Source organism: Pantherophis guttatus, chromosome 18 (assembly GCF_059756535.1).
Source record: "Pantherophis guttatus breed Tessera chromosome 18, ASM5975653v1, whole genome shotgun sequence".
NCBI lineage: Eukaryota > Metazoa > Chordata > Lepidosauria > Squamata > Colubridae > Pantherophis > Pantherophis guttatus.
Genome location: NC_142080.1, coordinates 11,478,287 through 11,494,724, shown reverse-complemented (window position 1 = coordinate 11,494,724; position 16,438 = coordinate 11,478,287). Strand labels below are relative to the sequence as shown.

Sequence of the window (16,438 nt, the reverse complement as noted above, 5' to 3'; positions counted from 1 at the left end):
GAAACATGGTTGTTAAGTGAATCTGGTTTCCCCACTGACTTTCCTTGTCAGAAGGTCACAAACTGTGATCGCTTGACTTTGGGACACAGCAACGGTCATAAATCTGAACCAGTGGCCAAGCGTCTGATGCTGGGCTTTTTTTTTCTGGCAGCCAGCAAACACTCTGCTGCCCATTGGGAGACTAAGGAGACTATGATAGATCTATCACGGACCTATAAGTCCTCATCAGTTAGCCACACCCTCATCCCATGTATCCTCCCTTTTTTTTCCCTTTCCTTTTCATAGGCTTTATGTGTATTTACTTGATCCTTCAGATCTTCCAGGGGTGCGCCCATCTTTGTAGAAGAGACACCACTCTAGCTGAGTCCATCCTGTTCCTGATGATTGTCTTCTTCTCCTTCTTCTGTCCTCCCCAGCCTTGAAGACTTCCCAGAGAGTGAGGCCACACCTGCTACTACCTTGGAAGCCACTCACTTCCTGCCCCCCATCTCTTACCTCCAAGGGGTGCTGAAGAACATATCCCAGTCCTCTCACGCTAAAGATCTGGATAAGAGGATACGGCTGAATCATCCATTCCAGGAGAACCTCGAGAATGTCTGGCGTCATAAAGAAGTCTCCAACCTCCGGGTGATACAGCAGCTGAGGAAGAAGAGTGGAGATACGGAGCATTAGCCAAGCCAAGGAAGGGAACTGCCCCGAGAGCCTCGACTAAAGATGCCACTTTCAGCCCTTACGGGGAGAGAAAAAGAAAATACAGTCCTCGGTTAGTGACCACTGAAAGTCACAACGGCACTGACAAAAGGGACATGCCCATTCTTCAGACTTTCAGACCATTGTAGCATCCTCATGGTCATGTGATCGAAATTTGGGTACTTGCCGGTCCATATTTATGACGGTCGCAGTGTTTCGAGGTTACGTGATCCCTTTTGTGACCGTCTGATAGGCCAAGTCAATGGGGAAACCAGATTCACTAATTCATCAGATTGACCACCGTAAGAACTGCACTGCAGCGATTCACTTAACAACTGTGGCAAGGAAGGTCAAACAATGAGGCAAAACTTGCTTAAGAACTTTCGCTTAGCAACAGAAATTTGGGGCTCAGTTGTGGTCGTATATCGAGGACAACTTTTAGACGGAAATCACTGAAAGATCTGGTTTATCCTAAGTATTCGACCACGGCATTGGCTTAAGGACTGCTGAAATCACTTAGTGACCACTGGAGGTTCTATGACAGTCATATGTCGAGGACTACAGTATGGCAAAAGGTAATGTAAATGATAGTTGTAAGAATACAAAACTGCCTATAATGCAAAGAGTAAAAGGAAATTATGGTCATTGAGTCTTCCTTCCTTCCTCCCTCCCTCCCTCCCTCCCTTCTTTTCCCTCCCTCCCTCCCTCCCTCCCTCCCTTCTTTTCCCTCCCTCCCACCTTCCCCACCAACAACTTCTGGAGGGAAGCCCTTCCACCGATCAACAGACTAGCAGAAGACCTTGGAGACCCCCTGCTCAAGCAGCAGACCCTCTACAACAGGCACCCTCAAACTACGGCCCACGGGCAAAGAATACGGCCCGCGGAGTGGTGTGATTAAGCCCCGCCCCTTGCCCCGCCCCTAACTGCCTTATCTCCCAGCGAGCCAGCTGCAAGGCCAGCTGAGGGCCAGCTGAGGGGTGATCTCGCCGGTGCAGCCTGGAAAAGCAGCTCTGGGCTTGTAAAGAACTCCTTCAAATTAAAAGTCTTTAAAAACAATTTAAACGGGGGCTTAGGAAGGAGAAAAGCCAGAAAATAGACAGTTAAATTGGCCACGCCCACCCAGTCACATGACCACCTAGCCATGCCCACCCACCCCGTCCGGTCCCCCAACAGTCTGAGGGACTGTGAATCGGCCCCCTCTTTAAAACGTCGGAGGACCCCTGCTCTACAACCTCAGACCAATGGCTGTCCAGAATATTGGGGTGCATCCCAAGGTCTCCTCACCTCCGAGAAGAAAAGCTTCCCGATGGTCTTCTCTCTTAGATCGGGACGGGGCAGGTAGGTGTTGGCCTCTCTGAACATCACCTTCAGCCCCAGTTTAGAGAAGCTGACTAAATTCCCAAAAGAGGAAACACGGAGAGCTCAGATGAGATCTGCTGGTTAGGGAGAAGAAAATCACCAAGCTAGAGAAATCATGATGTGAATTCAATTACTCAATGAATTACTCCATTTAGAATATTTCTCACCCTCCCTCTCTTTCTCTCTCTTTCTCTCCCTCCCTCTCTGTCTCCCTCTCCCCTCCCTCTCCCTCTCTCTCTTCCCCTCTCTCTCTCTTTCCCTCTTTCTTTCTCCCTCCCTCTCTCCTCTTCCTCTCCCTCTCTCTCCACCTCCCTCTCTCTTTCCCTCTTTCTCTTTCTCCCTCCCTCTCTCCTCTTCCTCTCCCCTCCCTCTCCCTCTCTCTCTCCCCCTCCCTCTCCCCTCCCCTCCCTCTCCCCACTCTCTCTAGCTTTCTCTCTCTCTCTGCCTTTTCTTCTTCCTCTCCCTCTCCCCTCCCCTCCCTCTCCCACCCGCTGCCACTTGTAGCCAACCTCTTTTGTCTTTTAATTTCTTACAGGACCAGGAAGAAAATGGCTTCGAACAAACCATCAGGAGTCACCGTCATGTCCCAGCATCTAACCTTCTCCAACTGACTGAACTCCTCCTGATAGCCGGCACATAATATTAAATTTTTGATGGCTTGCACTGCATTGCTAAATCATGAGGTTCATGAGGACTTCCTTGATGGGTCTGCCTTTTAGCGGCTTCTTGCTCTCCCATAAAATTTTAAAGGACTCGTCAGAGAGTTCTGAGAAGAAGAGACAGACAGAGATTGATGGGCAATTCGACGGGACAAGTCTTCTCAAAGCGAAGAGAGAAAAAAATGTGCTTAGACCAGACTGATCCTGAGGGAAGGGTCAAACGTGTCATAACTCTCGAGTCCCTGATCTTCATATTCTTAGACAACCGTCTTGAGGAGGAACTTTGAACTCCATATATGGAATTGGAATTTTTTCCAATTCCATATATGGCGGAGGGGGTCAACTTATTTTCCAAAGCAGCAGAAGGCAGGAAGAGAAGCAACGGATGGAAGCTACTCATGGAGAGAAGCAGCCTGGAATTAAGGAGAAACTTCCTAACAGTGAGGACAATCAACCAGTGGAACTTCTTGCCACCAGAAGTTGTGAGTGCTTCATCACTGGAGGCTTTTAAGAAGAGACTGGATAGGCATTTGTCTGGGATTGTGTAGCATCTCCTTCTTGAGCAGGAGGTTGGACTAGAAGACCTTCAAGGTCCCTTCTGGCTGTGTTCTGATAGATAGATTGATTGGTAGTGTGGGATGGGCTGATGTGATGGGACAAGGTGGTTCCATAGGTAGCCCAGCCCTGTAGCGCCTATACCTGGATATGAAGGCAGGACGGTGTCTGGTGAGCGTTTACTCCCCCAAGGCCTTTCCCTCTTGGGCCTCCTTGGAAAGGGAGGGGGCTCTTTCAGGCCAGGCTTCATCTCCCCCTGAGAAGCCTTCAGAGGAGTCCTGGCAGATGTCCTGCGCACCAAATCAGGGAGCACCAGCGCTGGAGGCTGAACCTTCTTCCTGACCTCCAATTGAACTGGGGAAGACGTCACAATCAGAGGCAAGGCCTCCATGGTTCTGGCTAAAGAACCAGATGGGTGGGAGCCAGAGAAGAGGACTTCCTGGTTGTCCCACTGACACAGGTCATTGTTGCTGATTTGTGACTCTGACTCCTTGCTGTCCTTCTTCAGGAAGGGAAGCTTTTTCAGCCTATGATCCATCCTGTTGTGAAGAGTGAGTGTTGGAACTGGAGTAGAGTAGAGTAGAGTAGAGTAGAGTAGAGTAGAGTAGAGTAGAGTAGAATCGAATCGAATCGAATAGAATAGAATAGAATAGAATAGAATAGAATAGAATAGAATAGAATGAGCTGGAAGGGATCTTGGAGGGCTTCTGTTCCAGCCCCCTGTTCAAGCAGGAGAACCTATAGCATTTCGGATAAGTGGCTGTCTAGTTTCCACTCTAGGGATTCACTTAACAACGGTGGCAAGAAAGGTTGTAAAATGGGGCAAAACTCACTTAAGGACCGTCTCGCTTAGCAACCTCAATTTTGGCCTAGATTGTGATGGCAAGTCAAGGGTTGCCTGCGTTTCAGTTTCCTTGCAGACCATCCAGAATCTCTTCCTTTGTGAGATGGACAATCCTTTCACTTAGATGAAGAAAGAAAGAAAGTTTGTTTTGAAGGGGGGGGGCGATTTTGGTGATTCAATGCAGCTTCTGGTTTCAGAGCTGAGTTTGCTCCAGTTGCTTTAAACACCGGCAGCTCTTTAAATTTCGAGTTTCTTGGCCTCTTCAGCTTTGAACAACCTTCATGGCATCAGATCTCCCTACCGTCAGTTTTGCACCTAACCATTCCTTCTTTCTCACGGGGTTACACGGCACATCAAGGTGTCTGCGCTTTCTCCAGAGATTTGAGCTGCCATTCACTTGCTGAACGTTTTCTGGATTGGACACAAATAGTTTCATTACTGGAAGAGACTTTAGACATGAAATAAACGCTAATAAGTCAAACAACAATATGAGATCGTGTTACGTTCAGGGTCCCAGCGTCTGTGAGAAATATACCCTATTAATAATGTCTTTGTGTATTTTGAATGCCTTCACTGAACATAACTATCTGCTGTTTCCACGAGTCACAGCTATTGTCTTAATCAGTTGAACTTTGAACTGAGTAGAATTCTCCAATTATTTCAGAATAAGAGAGTTGGAAGGGACCTTGGAGGCCTTCTAGTCCAACCCCTAGCTCAGGCAGGTGACCCTACAATCATCTCAGACCAATCTCTTCTGAAAAGCTTCCAGTGTGGTTGGAGTTTCAACTTCAGCTTCAACTTCTGGAGGCAAGTTGTCCCACTGGGTGAATGTTCTAACGGTCAGGAAATCTCTCCTTAGTTCTCGGTTGCTTCTCTCCTTGATGAGTTTCCACCCGTTGCTTCTTCTCCTGCCCCCTTCTTCTTTGGGGCAGCCCCTGAGATATTGGAAGACTGCTATCCTGTCTCCCCTAGTCCTTCTCTTCATCAAACTAGACATAGCCGCCCTGAGTCTTCAGAGAGGGGCAGCATATAAATTCAATTAATTAAATTAAATTAAATTACCCAGTTCCTGCAACCGTTCTTCATATGTTTTCGCCTCCAGTGGTATTAAGACTTCACGGGCTCTTGATTCTCTCCCTCTGTTTACGCAGCCCAGAACTGTGTTGGCTTTTTTGGCAGCTGCTGCACACGGCTGGCTCCTATCTAAATGGTTGTCCGCTAGGACTCCAAGACCCCTCTCACAGTCACCACTATTGAGCAAGGGACCACGTCTACGTTACCTGTGCATTTGGTTTTTCTTCCCTAAAAGTAGAACCTGGCTTTTTTCACTCTTGAATTTCATTTTGTTAGATAGCGCCCAATGTTCAAGATCTGTCAAGATCCTTCCGTATCTTGAGCCTATCTGCTGGAGTGTTGGCTATTCCTGCCAGCTTGGTGTCATCTGCAAATTTGATGAGTTCCCCATCTCTCCCCTCCCCACCTCTCCCACCAAGCCATCAGTGACCGTCTGATAGGCCATGTCAATGGGGAAACCGGATTCACTTAAGAACCGTGTGACTAACTTAACAACTGCAGGTCGTACAGTGGGGCAAAACTTGCTGAAGAACTGTTTCGCTTAGCAGCAGAAATTTGGGGCTCAGTTGTGGTCGTAAGACGAGGACAATCTATAGAAGGAAATCACTGAAAGATCTTGTTTATCCTAAGTATTCGACCACGGCATTGGCTTAAGGACTGCTGCGATCACTTAGTGACCACTGGAGGTTCTATGACGGTCATATGTCGAGGACTATACTATGGGAAAAGGTAGTGTAAATGACAGTTGTAAAAATACAAAACTGCCTATAATGCAAAGAGTAAAAGGAATTTGGGGTCATTGAGTCTGCCTTCCTCCCTTCCTCCCATCCGCCCTCCCTCCCTCTGCTTCCTTCCTTCCTTCCTTCTTTCCTTCCTTCCTTCCTTCCTTCCTTCCTTCCTTCTTTCCATCCTTCCTTCCTCCCTCCCTCCCTCCCTCCCTCCCTCTGCTTCCTTCCTTCCTTCCATCCTTCCATCCTTCCTTCCTTCCTTCCTTCCTTCCTTCCTTCCTTCCTTCTTTCCTTCCTTCCTTCCTTCCTTCCTTCTTTCCATCCTTCCTTCCTCCCTCCCTCCCTCCCTCCCTCTGCTTCCTTCCTTCCTTCCTTCCTTCCTTCCTTCCTTCCTTCCTTCCTCCCTCCCTCCCTCACTCACTCACTCACTCACTCACTCTCTCTGCTTCCTTCCTTCCTCCCTCCCTCTGCTTCCTTCCTTCCATCCTTCCTTCTTTTCTTCCTCCCACCTTCCCCACCAAGAACTTCTGGAGGGAAGCCCTTCCACCGATTAACAGACTAGCAGAAGACCTTGGAGACCCCCTGCTCAAGCAGCAGACCCTCTACAACAGGCACCCTCAAACTACGGCCCACGGGCAAAGAATACGGCCCGCGGGGTGGTGTGATTAAGCCCCGCCCCTTGCCCCGCCCCTAACTGCCTTATCTCCCAGCGAGCCAGCTGCAAGGCCAGCTGAGGGCCAGCTGAGGGGTGATCTCGCCGGTGCAGCCTGGAAAAGCAGCTCTGGGCTTGTAAAGAACTCCTTCAAATTAAAAGTCTTTAAAAACAATTTAAACGGGGGCTTAGGAAGGAGAAAGGCAAAAAAAATGAATCGGCCCCCTGTTTAAAACGTTGGAGGACCCCTGCTCTACAACCTCAGACCAATGGCTGTCCAGAATATTGGGGTGCATCCCAAGGTCTCCTCACCTCCGAGAAGAAAACCTTCCCGATGGTCTTCTCTCTTAGATCGGGACGGGGCAGGTAGGTGTTGGCCTCTCTGAACATCACCTTCAGCCCCAGTTTAGAGAAGCTGACTAAGTTCCCAAAAGAGCAAATATGGAGAGCTCAGACGAGATCTGCTGGTTAGGGAGAAGAAAATCACCAAGCTAGAGAAATCATGATGTGAATTCAATTACTCAATGAATTACTCCATTGAGAGAATTCCTCAACCTCCCTCTCGCCTCCCACTCTCTCTCACCCTCCCTCTCTCTTTTTCACTCTTCCCTTCCCTCCCTTTCTTCCCCTCTAACCTTTCCTCTCCCTCACTTTCGCCTTCTGTGTCTCCCTCCCTCCTTCTTTCTCTCCCTCCCTCCTCCCTGAGACTGATTTCTAGGATCTTCCCCAATGAATCCAAACACAGGATGCAGTGAACCAATGCTCTTTATTGATCAACGTTTCTATTACAGGTATTTAGCTGGAAGTGGCCCCTGGACGCCTGGACCATGACTTAAGTACCTGGGAGGCGGAGCTAAGGGAAGGAGGGGTCAGGGGAGGATCTAGGTGGATGTAGAGTTAACCCTTATCATACCTGGGATGGTGAATGGTGGGCATTTACACATAACAAATCCCCCTCTAAATGCCCAACAGTTGGACCTGTTACAGAATCCATGGATCAGGCCCAATAACTGGCACGAGTCAATCATTTGAATAAGTCTCTTTTATTTACAGGTTCATCATTACGTCACATACTGCATCTGGAAGTGGAAGTCGGGGAAGAGTGTGTCTACTTTTTATACTTGTGGGCGGAGATTCAGGTAAGGAGTGGTCAGTGGGTGGTACTGACCAAGTGAGTATTGTAGTTAACCCCTGCACTACTGTGTCCCTGTTGACCCCTGGCATGAGTAAGGCATTTATTTCTGACAAATCCCCCTCTAAATGCCTGACCTGTGGCTGTGGATCTGACTGTTTAAATGGTGCCCAAGGGTGGATATTGAGTTTGGATACCAGGTGTGAGTGTTGCCTGCCCTGTAGTGGTTTCGTGAGTATGTCTGCAGTCTGTTCTTCTGTGTCGCAATGTATGGCCTTTACAAATCCGATTTTAGAGAGCTGTCTCACATGCTTGTACTTTATGTCAATATGCCTGGATCTCTGCCCTACCGCGTCGGCCATGGAGATTTCTATAGCGGCCTTGTTGTCTTCGTAGATGTTTATCGGATACGCAGGTTTGCACCACACACTGGCGAGTAGGTCGTCAAACCAGATGAGGTTGTTTGCGGCCTTGGATAGGCATATGTACTCCGCCTCTGTGGTTGAAGTGGCCACTAAGTTTTGCTTACCCGTGTACCAATGCACCGGACTATTGTTCAAGTAGAATACGTATCCTGATGTGCTTTTCCAGCTTTTGGTGTCACCGGCCCAGTCAGCATCAGCATAGCAGGAGAGGACGGGCTCATTGGACGGCTCTGGTTCTAGGACTAGACATGCGTCGGCACTTTGCTTCAGGTACCTCAGTACCCTCTTTACAGCGTCCCAGTGGTACATGGTGGGTTTGCCTATGTGCCTGGACAATAGATTAACTGATAATGCAATATCTGGCCTGGTCCAGTTGGCGATATATAAAAGAGAGCCTATGACTGACCTGTACAGTGTGTTGTCTTCAAACTCGGGTGATTCACCATGTGTATTTTTTAGGAAGTCCGGCTGCATGGGTGATTCACACCCCTTGGCATCTGCCATGTTGCATTTGTGTAGTATTTCTTCTATCTTTTCTTTCTGGGACAGTTGAAAGCCCTTAGGTGTTTCGTTGACCTGCACGCCTAGGTATCTGTTTATTTTCCCTAGGTATTTTAATGTGAAGTGTTCACTTAGTTTATTGGCGAAGGCGTTGCGGTTCCCTTCGTGTTTACTGATGTAAAGTATGTCGTCCACGTAGACTAGGATGTATTCTGGTGAATCCCCCTCTCTCCTAGTGAAAAAACAGTTGTCGGCTATGGTTGCTGTAAATCCGATTGACTTCAGGACCTCAACCAGGCACTCATACCAGCGTTTGCCGGATTGTTTCAGTCCATATAGGTTTTTGTGAAGTAGCCAGGTGTCCCCCCCTGTTGGTCTCTTTACTGTGTGGTGCCCTAACGTATATTTCCTTATCTAGGTTGGCATGCAGGTAAGCTGTCTATACATTGAACTGATGTACCTCTAGTCCTAGCAGGGAAGCGATGACCAGGGCACTCTTGACACTTTCAGTCCTTACAGTTGGTGAGTAAGTGTCAGTGTAGTCTTCTGGGAACCTCTGGGCAAATCCCTGGGCAACCAGCCTAGCCTTGTACAGGTTTTGGCCACCCTCCAGGTTCTTGATTTTGAAGATCCACCTGGTACCTATCGTATTTTTGCCCTCTGGAACCTCGGCTGGAATGTAAACTTCTAGCTCTCTCAGACTGTCCATTTCCTTGGCCATGGCTGATTCCCATTTCGACCTCTCCTCTTGTGGTAGTCTCAATACCTCTTCATATGAGTTAGGTGTGATATGGTTCGTGTGTATGTGCATCACATAGTCATTTAACCTTCTTGGTAATTGGTTCCTGGTTGATCTGACTGGCCTATCTGTCGTTTGTTCGGTGTCATGTAAGTACCTGGCTTCCTTTTGTGTTAGTGAGTCTACACTTATCTTGGGGTGATTCCCTTTCCATTCCTCAACCTTGATGCCTTGGAGCTTGGGTTTGTGTTCCTTCCTTTCCTGTCTATCTGCCGTTTCGTGTTTATCTTGCACTTGCTCGTCTGGCCTAGTCTCCTGCCTGGTGGATACCTCGTTGAGGTGTATCCTGGACCAGTTAGCTTGTTCATGGAATACCGCTGTCCTAGAGATCACGAATCTGTCGTTATTGTCCACAAATCTGAACCCCTTGGTACCTGGCTCGTACCCCATAAATCTCAGTCTCCTGGATACTTTGTCCCCCTTCCTGCGCAGCTGTTTGGGTATATGGACATCAGCAGTTACGCCGAATACATGTAGGTGTGCTATCTGTGGTTTTTTGTTGTACATGAGTTCGTATGGCGTTTTGTCTATTACACTGGACCAGGTTCTGTTGAGTGTGTAGTTTGAGTAAACTAAGGCCTCAGACCAAAAATGTTGACCAATTCCCGCGTCCTCTAAAGCGCACCTGATCATAGTCTGTAGCGTGGAATTCCGTCGTTCTGCGACACCGTTCTGAAAGGCCGAGAACGGGGATGACGTAAAGTGAAGCACGCCTTTGGATCTGAGCCAATGAGAGAAATCCTTTGACAGGAACTCAGATCCTCTGTCGGTCATGATTTGTTTGATTTGTGTGTTGTTTTGAGTCTCTACCCTTTTGTAGAACTCTTTGAATTTTTGGAAGGCCTCATCCTTTCGTTTTAGAGTATAGACGAAGCCATAACGACTATAATCGTCTACGATGGTGAGAAAGTATCTTTTCTTGTATTTGATGGATGGCCTTAGGGGCCCCACCAGATCCATATGGACTAAATTGAATACTTGTTTGGTGGCGCGTGAGGATTTCTTAGGTCTGGGTTTGACCTTTAGCTTAGAACATTAGCACACCGAGCACTCGAGGTAATTTTCACAACTCTTTATTTTGACGCCCTCGGTACAGTTGGCCATTTTTTGGATTACGGGGAAACTGGCGTGCCCTAGTCTCCGGTGTAGTAAGTGAACACAGTCGTCGTGCATGAGTTTGCCTATCGATGGCCTTCCCTGGGTGTGTTTGGTGGAGTGTGTTTCATGTGTCATGTTCTCCTCACTCTCTGTCTCTCTCTCATTCACCTGTTCTTCCTCAGCTTTGTCCTGGTTAGTGTCCTTCGTGTATTCTGAGTTGGTGTATATGCTGGGTGTGTTATTCTCATGGAATGTTATGTATGGTAGCCCTTGCTTGATTGTCACTCTACCTACTCCCTCTCTACCCTTGCTGACGTGAGCCTTCCCTTCTGCAAAGGTTACCTTGATCCCTGATTCTTCACTGAGTTTTAATGCAGCCAATATGTTGTGGGGTATCTCCGGGACCAGTAATACCCCCTCTATTTTCCCTATGCCTGGTAGCGTAACTACCCCCCTGCCTGTTACCTTAACCTCGCTTTGGTTTGCAACCTTGATTGAAAAATTCTCCTCTGTGAATGAGGAGAGCAGTTTTTGGTTATAGGTCGTGTGGTTGGAGGCCCCAGAGTCCAGAAGCCACGAGTTGGCCTCCCCATCCTGACATGTTATGTGGGTGCGCTCCCCTATCCCATATAATGATCCTGTTCTGCTGTCACGTGAACTATCCCTGTTCCCCCTCCTGTCTCTGGGATTGGGTGAGTCCCTGCGTTCTGTACCTCTCTTCAGAAGTGTGTCTCTCTTTCTGTCTGAATCTATGTTCCGGTCTGCTTCTCTCTCTGTGGTTCTTGGGGCAGTCTCTCTTGAGATGTCCCCTTGACCCGCAGCTATAGCACTCTGTTACGCCATGCTGCCTGTCTTGGAAGGCTACTTTCTTTTCGTGTTTATGTTCTCTGGAGGGACCAGAGCGGCTCCTTTTCAGATTGTCTTCAGCGATCAGTTTGTTAGACAGCTTCTCAACGGACAGGAGGCCTAGACTAACAGTATCTAAGTGTGCTAAGAAGCTGTCCCATGAGTGATCTAAAGAGTTAATTATTACACTCTTCATGATCTGATCTGATATGACTTCCCCCCTAAGGTGTAGTTCTGCCCTGGTAGCGTTTAGGGACACCAGGTGCTCGCTTATGGGGGTCCCCGGTTTGACTCTGGCAGAGAAGAAATCTTTGGAAATCTGGGTAGTGGTTGCCACACTTTCACTGTAAAATAACCCAAACATTTTTTGTATGATTTCTGACACAGTGAGATTGTGACCAATGCTATGGTAAATTGTGGGAGATATGCTAGAAATTAAAAGGTAAAATGCCCTATGGTGCAATACAGTCCAACTCTAAAGTCCATGGTCTCTCTGGGGGGTCATTAATAAAATGTGACATGTTTTCTTTTAGGAACACCACCTGAAGCTGCTGTGACCACTCTAGGATATTGCCCCCATCCATCCTCAACTTTGGAAAGTCACTTGGTAAGTTCCCAGCATTATTTGTAAAATTACTTACTGCAGGCTGCTGTCCATGGTTCTTTATGTGCCTATAACAGCAGTACGGCATGGGAACGCTTGCCGGCAGTTTAAAAGTCCCTCTCTGTAATTTTTTTCTTTTTTCTTCCTCTAGGTGAAACAGCGCATGCGCGAAGTCCATTTCAGCTCTGCCGTCATCGTGGAAGGACCTGTTCATTGCAGCTCCGGCGTAGAGGTCTCTATCTCTCAGGTAGGCCTCGGCTTCGGTCTTGGGGGTCCAGGTGTGCTCCAGAAGGTGTCGTCTTGCAGCGGCTTCGTCAAAGTGAAGATCCTGATGGCGTTGGAGTCCCGGTGACGAATGCAGGTAGCTGCCCCAATCCCTGCGTTCTGGGGTGCGTGGCCTGGGCGATCGGAGGCGCAGTGTCCTTGGGGTGCGTAGGGGGGTTGGCGCGCTGGCGTGGGCATCGGTAGTCCTCGGGTGGGTGTTCCGGTGCCCCTCTCCTCGCTTTCCTTTTTGCTTGGGCCCCTCCGGTTCCCCTTTTGCGATTTTGAGGCCTGGGCTGAAGGCGGCGGCAAGGGTCTTCATGGCCTTATCGACTTGCCACTCGGTCGGGGTGCATCTGGAGTCCGAATCGGATTCTGTCCCCTCACCCCGGTCACTTTCTTCGCCGCTTAGGGTCGGGTATTTTTCGCGCGCCGGCCATTTTGAATTCTGGCTACCGATTGGACGGGAGTCGGCCATCTTGTCCGACCACGTGGTCAAAGATGGCCGCCGTTTCAAATTTTGAGCGGGGCTTCGCGGCTCGGTGACTGCTGTGGGGTCTTTTTGGGGCGATCCACTCACCGAGTTCAGCTTTTCGAGCTCCGGATCCTAGTCTTCCTCGCTCCTCGCCACATCGCGGTCCATTATGAAGCTTCGCAGGTCCGCGAGAAGGTTCTTGTCGCTGGCTCGCTCCTTTAGTAATCATAGGACGTCGAGTCGTAGTCTTTCTTCCTCCCGGTCATCATGGTCTGCTATTTTTCCTTTCTTGACCTCCCCCTTTTCTTCTGTTGCGGTGGCCTTGGGGTCGATCGAGGTTTCTGCCTTCCCTGGCGATCCCGCTGGGTTGCCCTCTCGTTGCTTCGGTGTCGTTGCCATCTCGTTGGCAGCGATGTGTCCTCATTGCGTGATCGGGAGTTATTGGGCCATAAAACCATCCTCTGCTACCATATTGTTACAGAATCCATGGATCAGGCCCAATAACTGGCACGAGTCAATCATTTGAATAAGTCTCTTTTATTTACAGGTTCATCATTACATCACATACTGCATCTGGAAGTGGAAGTCGGGGAAGAGTGTGTCTACTTTTTATACTTGTGGGCAGAGATTCAGGTAAGGAGTGGTCAGTGGGTGGTACTGACCAAGTGAGTATTGTAGTTAACCCCTGGACTACTGTGTCCCTGTTGACCCCTGGCATGAGTAAGGCATTTATTTCTGACAGGACCTGCTTGCGTATTCTGTACCCGTACCCCTAATTTAGTCGTAAGGTAGGCATGTTGTTTGCTGGGTAGAGGTTTGGTCAGGATGTCTGCGGCTTGCTCGGCGGTCTCACAATGTACAGCCTTAATAAAACCAATGTTTGTTAATTCTCTGACATGTTTGTGCTTAATGTCTATATGTCTGGACCTTTGGCCTACTGCTTCTGCCATGGATATGTCTATGGCTGCTTTGTTGTCCTCATGTATTACTATCGGGTAGGCCGATTCATTCATCTTTTGTACCATTGGAAAACTAGCGTGGCCTAGTTTTCTGTGTAGTAAGTGGGCGCACCCATCATGAATGGGTTTGCCAATATGTGGTTTCCCTTTGTGTGTTGTGTTTGTGGTGGGTTTGCCTCCTGCGGTGTGTTCTCCTTCACCCCCTCTATTTTCTGTGGGCATGCTTGTCCCTTTCTCGTTACTTTCTGAGTTAGTGTTTGAGTGCTCTTGGGGCACTAAGTAGGATAGTCCCCCTTCTATGATGATCTTTCCTATGCTTCTCTTTCCTTTGGTCATATATGCTTTCCCTTCCCTGAAGGTTGTCTCAATGCCCAAGTCTTTACTTAGTTTGAGTGTTGCTAATATATTGTGGGGTATTTCTGGGATGAATAGTACCCCCTCTATCTTCCCTATTCCATCTATGTGTGCGCTCCCTTCTCCTTTCACCAATACCTTGTTCTGGTTGGCTACATTGATGTGGTATTCCTTAGGTGTGAATGCCTCCAGTATGTTCCTATTGTTGGTGGTGTGATTGGTGGCTCCTGAGTGAATGAACCATGTGTTCCTTCCTTTTGCCTGGGTGTTTGGGTGTTGGTGGTCTCTAAGTTCGTATAGTGACCCAGTCTGACTATCCCTGGAGCTATCCCTATATCCTCTCCTGTCCCTGGGGTTGGGTGAGTCCCTGTGCCTGAACCTGCTTTCTGGGGAGCGCCTGTCTGAGTAACCTGGTTTGCGGCCTTGCCTTTCCCTATGGTAGCTGTGGTCCCTGTCCCTCTGGTTTCTGGGCAATCTCTCCTATAGTGATTCCTAGACCCACAGTTAAAACATTCTGGCTTATCTTGGTCCCTGGTCTGGAAGTCTACCCTTTTTGTTGGTCTGCTTTCCCTGAGGCTTGATGAGCGTTCCCTTCTCAGGCTGTCCTCCGCAATCAGCCTGTTGGATAACGTCTCTAAAGAGAGGTGCTCTATGTTGAGACTATCCAGTTGCATGATAAAGTTCTCCCAACTGGGGTTTAGGGAGTTTATGATGATGCTTTTCATGATATTATCAGAAATGGTTTCCCCCCTTTGTATGAGTTCTGCCCTGGTGGTGTTTAGCTTGAGTATATGTTCCCCCATGGGTGTCCCTGCCTTATGCCTGGCTGAGTAAAATTCCCTGGATATTTTGGTTGTAGTGGCTGCACTCTTACTGTAAAATAAATTAAGTATTTTTTATAGTATCTCTGCCACGGTTAAGTGGTGGCCAAGACTGGGGTAAATGCTGGGTGACAAGCTAGACATTAGCAGATAGTAAGCCCTGTGGTGCAAACAGTCAATCTCAAAAGTCCATGGCTTCTTGGGTGGGTCATCAAATAAGTACAACATATTTTCTTTCAGAAAAGCAATCTGTAGTTGGTGGTACCACTCCAAAAGATTGGCCCCATCTAATTTCAATTTGTAATTGTCAGCAGTGAAAGTTATATTACTTACAGTCTGTTGCTGTCCATGGTTCTTTATGTGAGTGAACTCACAATATGCTGGGGGAATGCTTGTTGCCAGTCTGAACTGACTTATCTCTATGTTCCTTGTACTTATCTCTATGTTCCTTGTACTTATCTCTATGTTCCTTGTACTTCCTGTAGGTGGCGACTGGGCATGCGCGAGGCTCATTTCGCGCCGGAGGTCGTCTGGTGAGGAGCTCCTTATTGCTGCTCTCAGGCCTAGGCCTAGGCCTGCTGGTGGGGGGCTCGGCTCGCTCCTGGCGGGCCCGTAGCCCTCCCTGGGCGTCGGATGCCATGGCTGGGCCCCTGCATCTTGGGCGAAGGCTGGAAGAAGGCGAGGAGGTGAGGCGGTCGCAGGTCGAGGATCCCTGGGGACGGTGGCGGCGGCTGTAGTAAGTCGAGGATCTCCCAGATTCGGCGGCACGGTAGCGGCGGTGTCAGGTATGCTTCCTTCAATATCCAGGAAAGAAAAACCCAAACTCAATCATTTTAAAGAGCTTAGTACTTTTACTGAATATGAAATGATCGCAACCCAGGTAAAGCTGGAAGTGAGCAAAATGCGCGAAATAGCATCTACTAAGCTTCTCCCCCCCCCATGTCCATTGACCATCATCCAATCCAAAGGTCTCCCAAAGGTCAGGTGGCATCACGTCTGGCAACGTCATTCATCAGGAATGTAGGGCAGTTGGTCAGCCGGCCCCTTTGGAGATTCACTTTCGTTTCTTGGGAAGACACGTCCTACAATGGAAAAAACACCTCCTGCACCTTCCCCCCCTTCGCCCCCTTTACTAGTCCCTCCCCCCGTTTCTTATGGCAGCTGAAGCAGGCAAAGCTGAGGCTGACATTCGGCCCCTCTTGCAGAAGAGAAGTTATTCCTAAATAAGAGAAAGGGAAAAAAGAGAGAAACAGAATATATACAATAATTATGGTTTATCTGGGTATTTGGTATAGAATTGCTGTATTTTCTTGGGAGCTCGGACATCCCGTTTATTCACCCATTCAGCCTGAGACAAAGGGAAATGTTTCCAGGCTATCAGATATTGGACTTTACCATGGTGCTTCCTAGAGTCCAAGATTTCCTTAACTTCAAAATGTTGCTCCCCCTCTATGAGAATGGGAATTGGAGGGGTGCTTTGATCAGCCCTCAGGGGAGACGAGTGTTCAGGTTTTAATAAACTAACATGAAATACAGGATGTATACGTCTCAACGTTTTTGGCAATTCCAATTCAACTGTTACTGGATTAATCAGTCTAATCA

At 48.4% G+C, this 16,438-nt stretch overlaps 1 protein-coding gene across 2 annotated transcripts; it reads left to right on the top strand.

The window, feature by feature from the left end:
- Positions 1–318: 318 nt before the first annotated feature.
- On the top strand, positions 319–15,621 carry LOC148111567 (uncharacterized). Of its 2 annotated transcripts, none has more exons than XM_087880745.1 (6): positions 319–1,265; positions 7,615–7,700; positions 11,896–11,969; positions 12,118–12,213; positions 13,250–13,335; positions 15,322–15,621. In XM_087880745.1, the coding sequence occupies exons 1-6, from the start codon at positions 1,228–1,230 to the stop codon at positions 15,371–15,373; spliced, it is 432 nt and encodes a 143-aa protein (XP_087736871.1). In that variant the 5' UTR covers positions 319–1,227; the 3' UTR covers positions 15,374–15,621. The 2 variants fall into 2 exon arrangements, with proteins under 2 accessions (XP_087736871.1, XP_087736872.1); XM_087880746.1 differs by lacking the exon at positions 319–1,265 and adding an exon at positions 9,038–9,141 and having other exon boundaries at positions 7,293–7,700; positions 15,322–15,418.
- Positions 15,622–16,438: the final 817 nt, after the last annotated feature.

Bases quoted from the DNA above. Each gene is read 5' to 3' on its own strand.
- LOC148111567 (XM_087880745.1), top strand. From the start codon at position 1,228: ATGACAGTCATATGTCGAGGACTACAGTATGGCAAAAG. The intron at 7,701-11,895 runs GTAAGGAGTGGT...GTTTTCTTTTAG, and splicing joins ACTTGTGGGCGGAGATTCAG to GAACACCACCTGAAGCTGCT. The intron at 12,214-13,249 runs GTAGGCCTCGGC...TTTTATTTACAG, and splicing joins TAGAGGTCTCTATCTCTCAG to GTTCATCATTACATCACATA.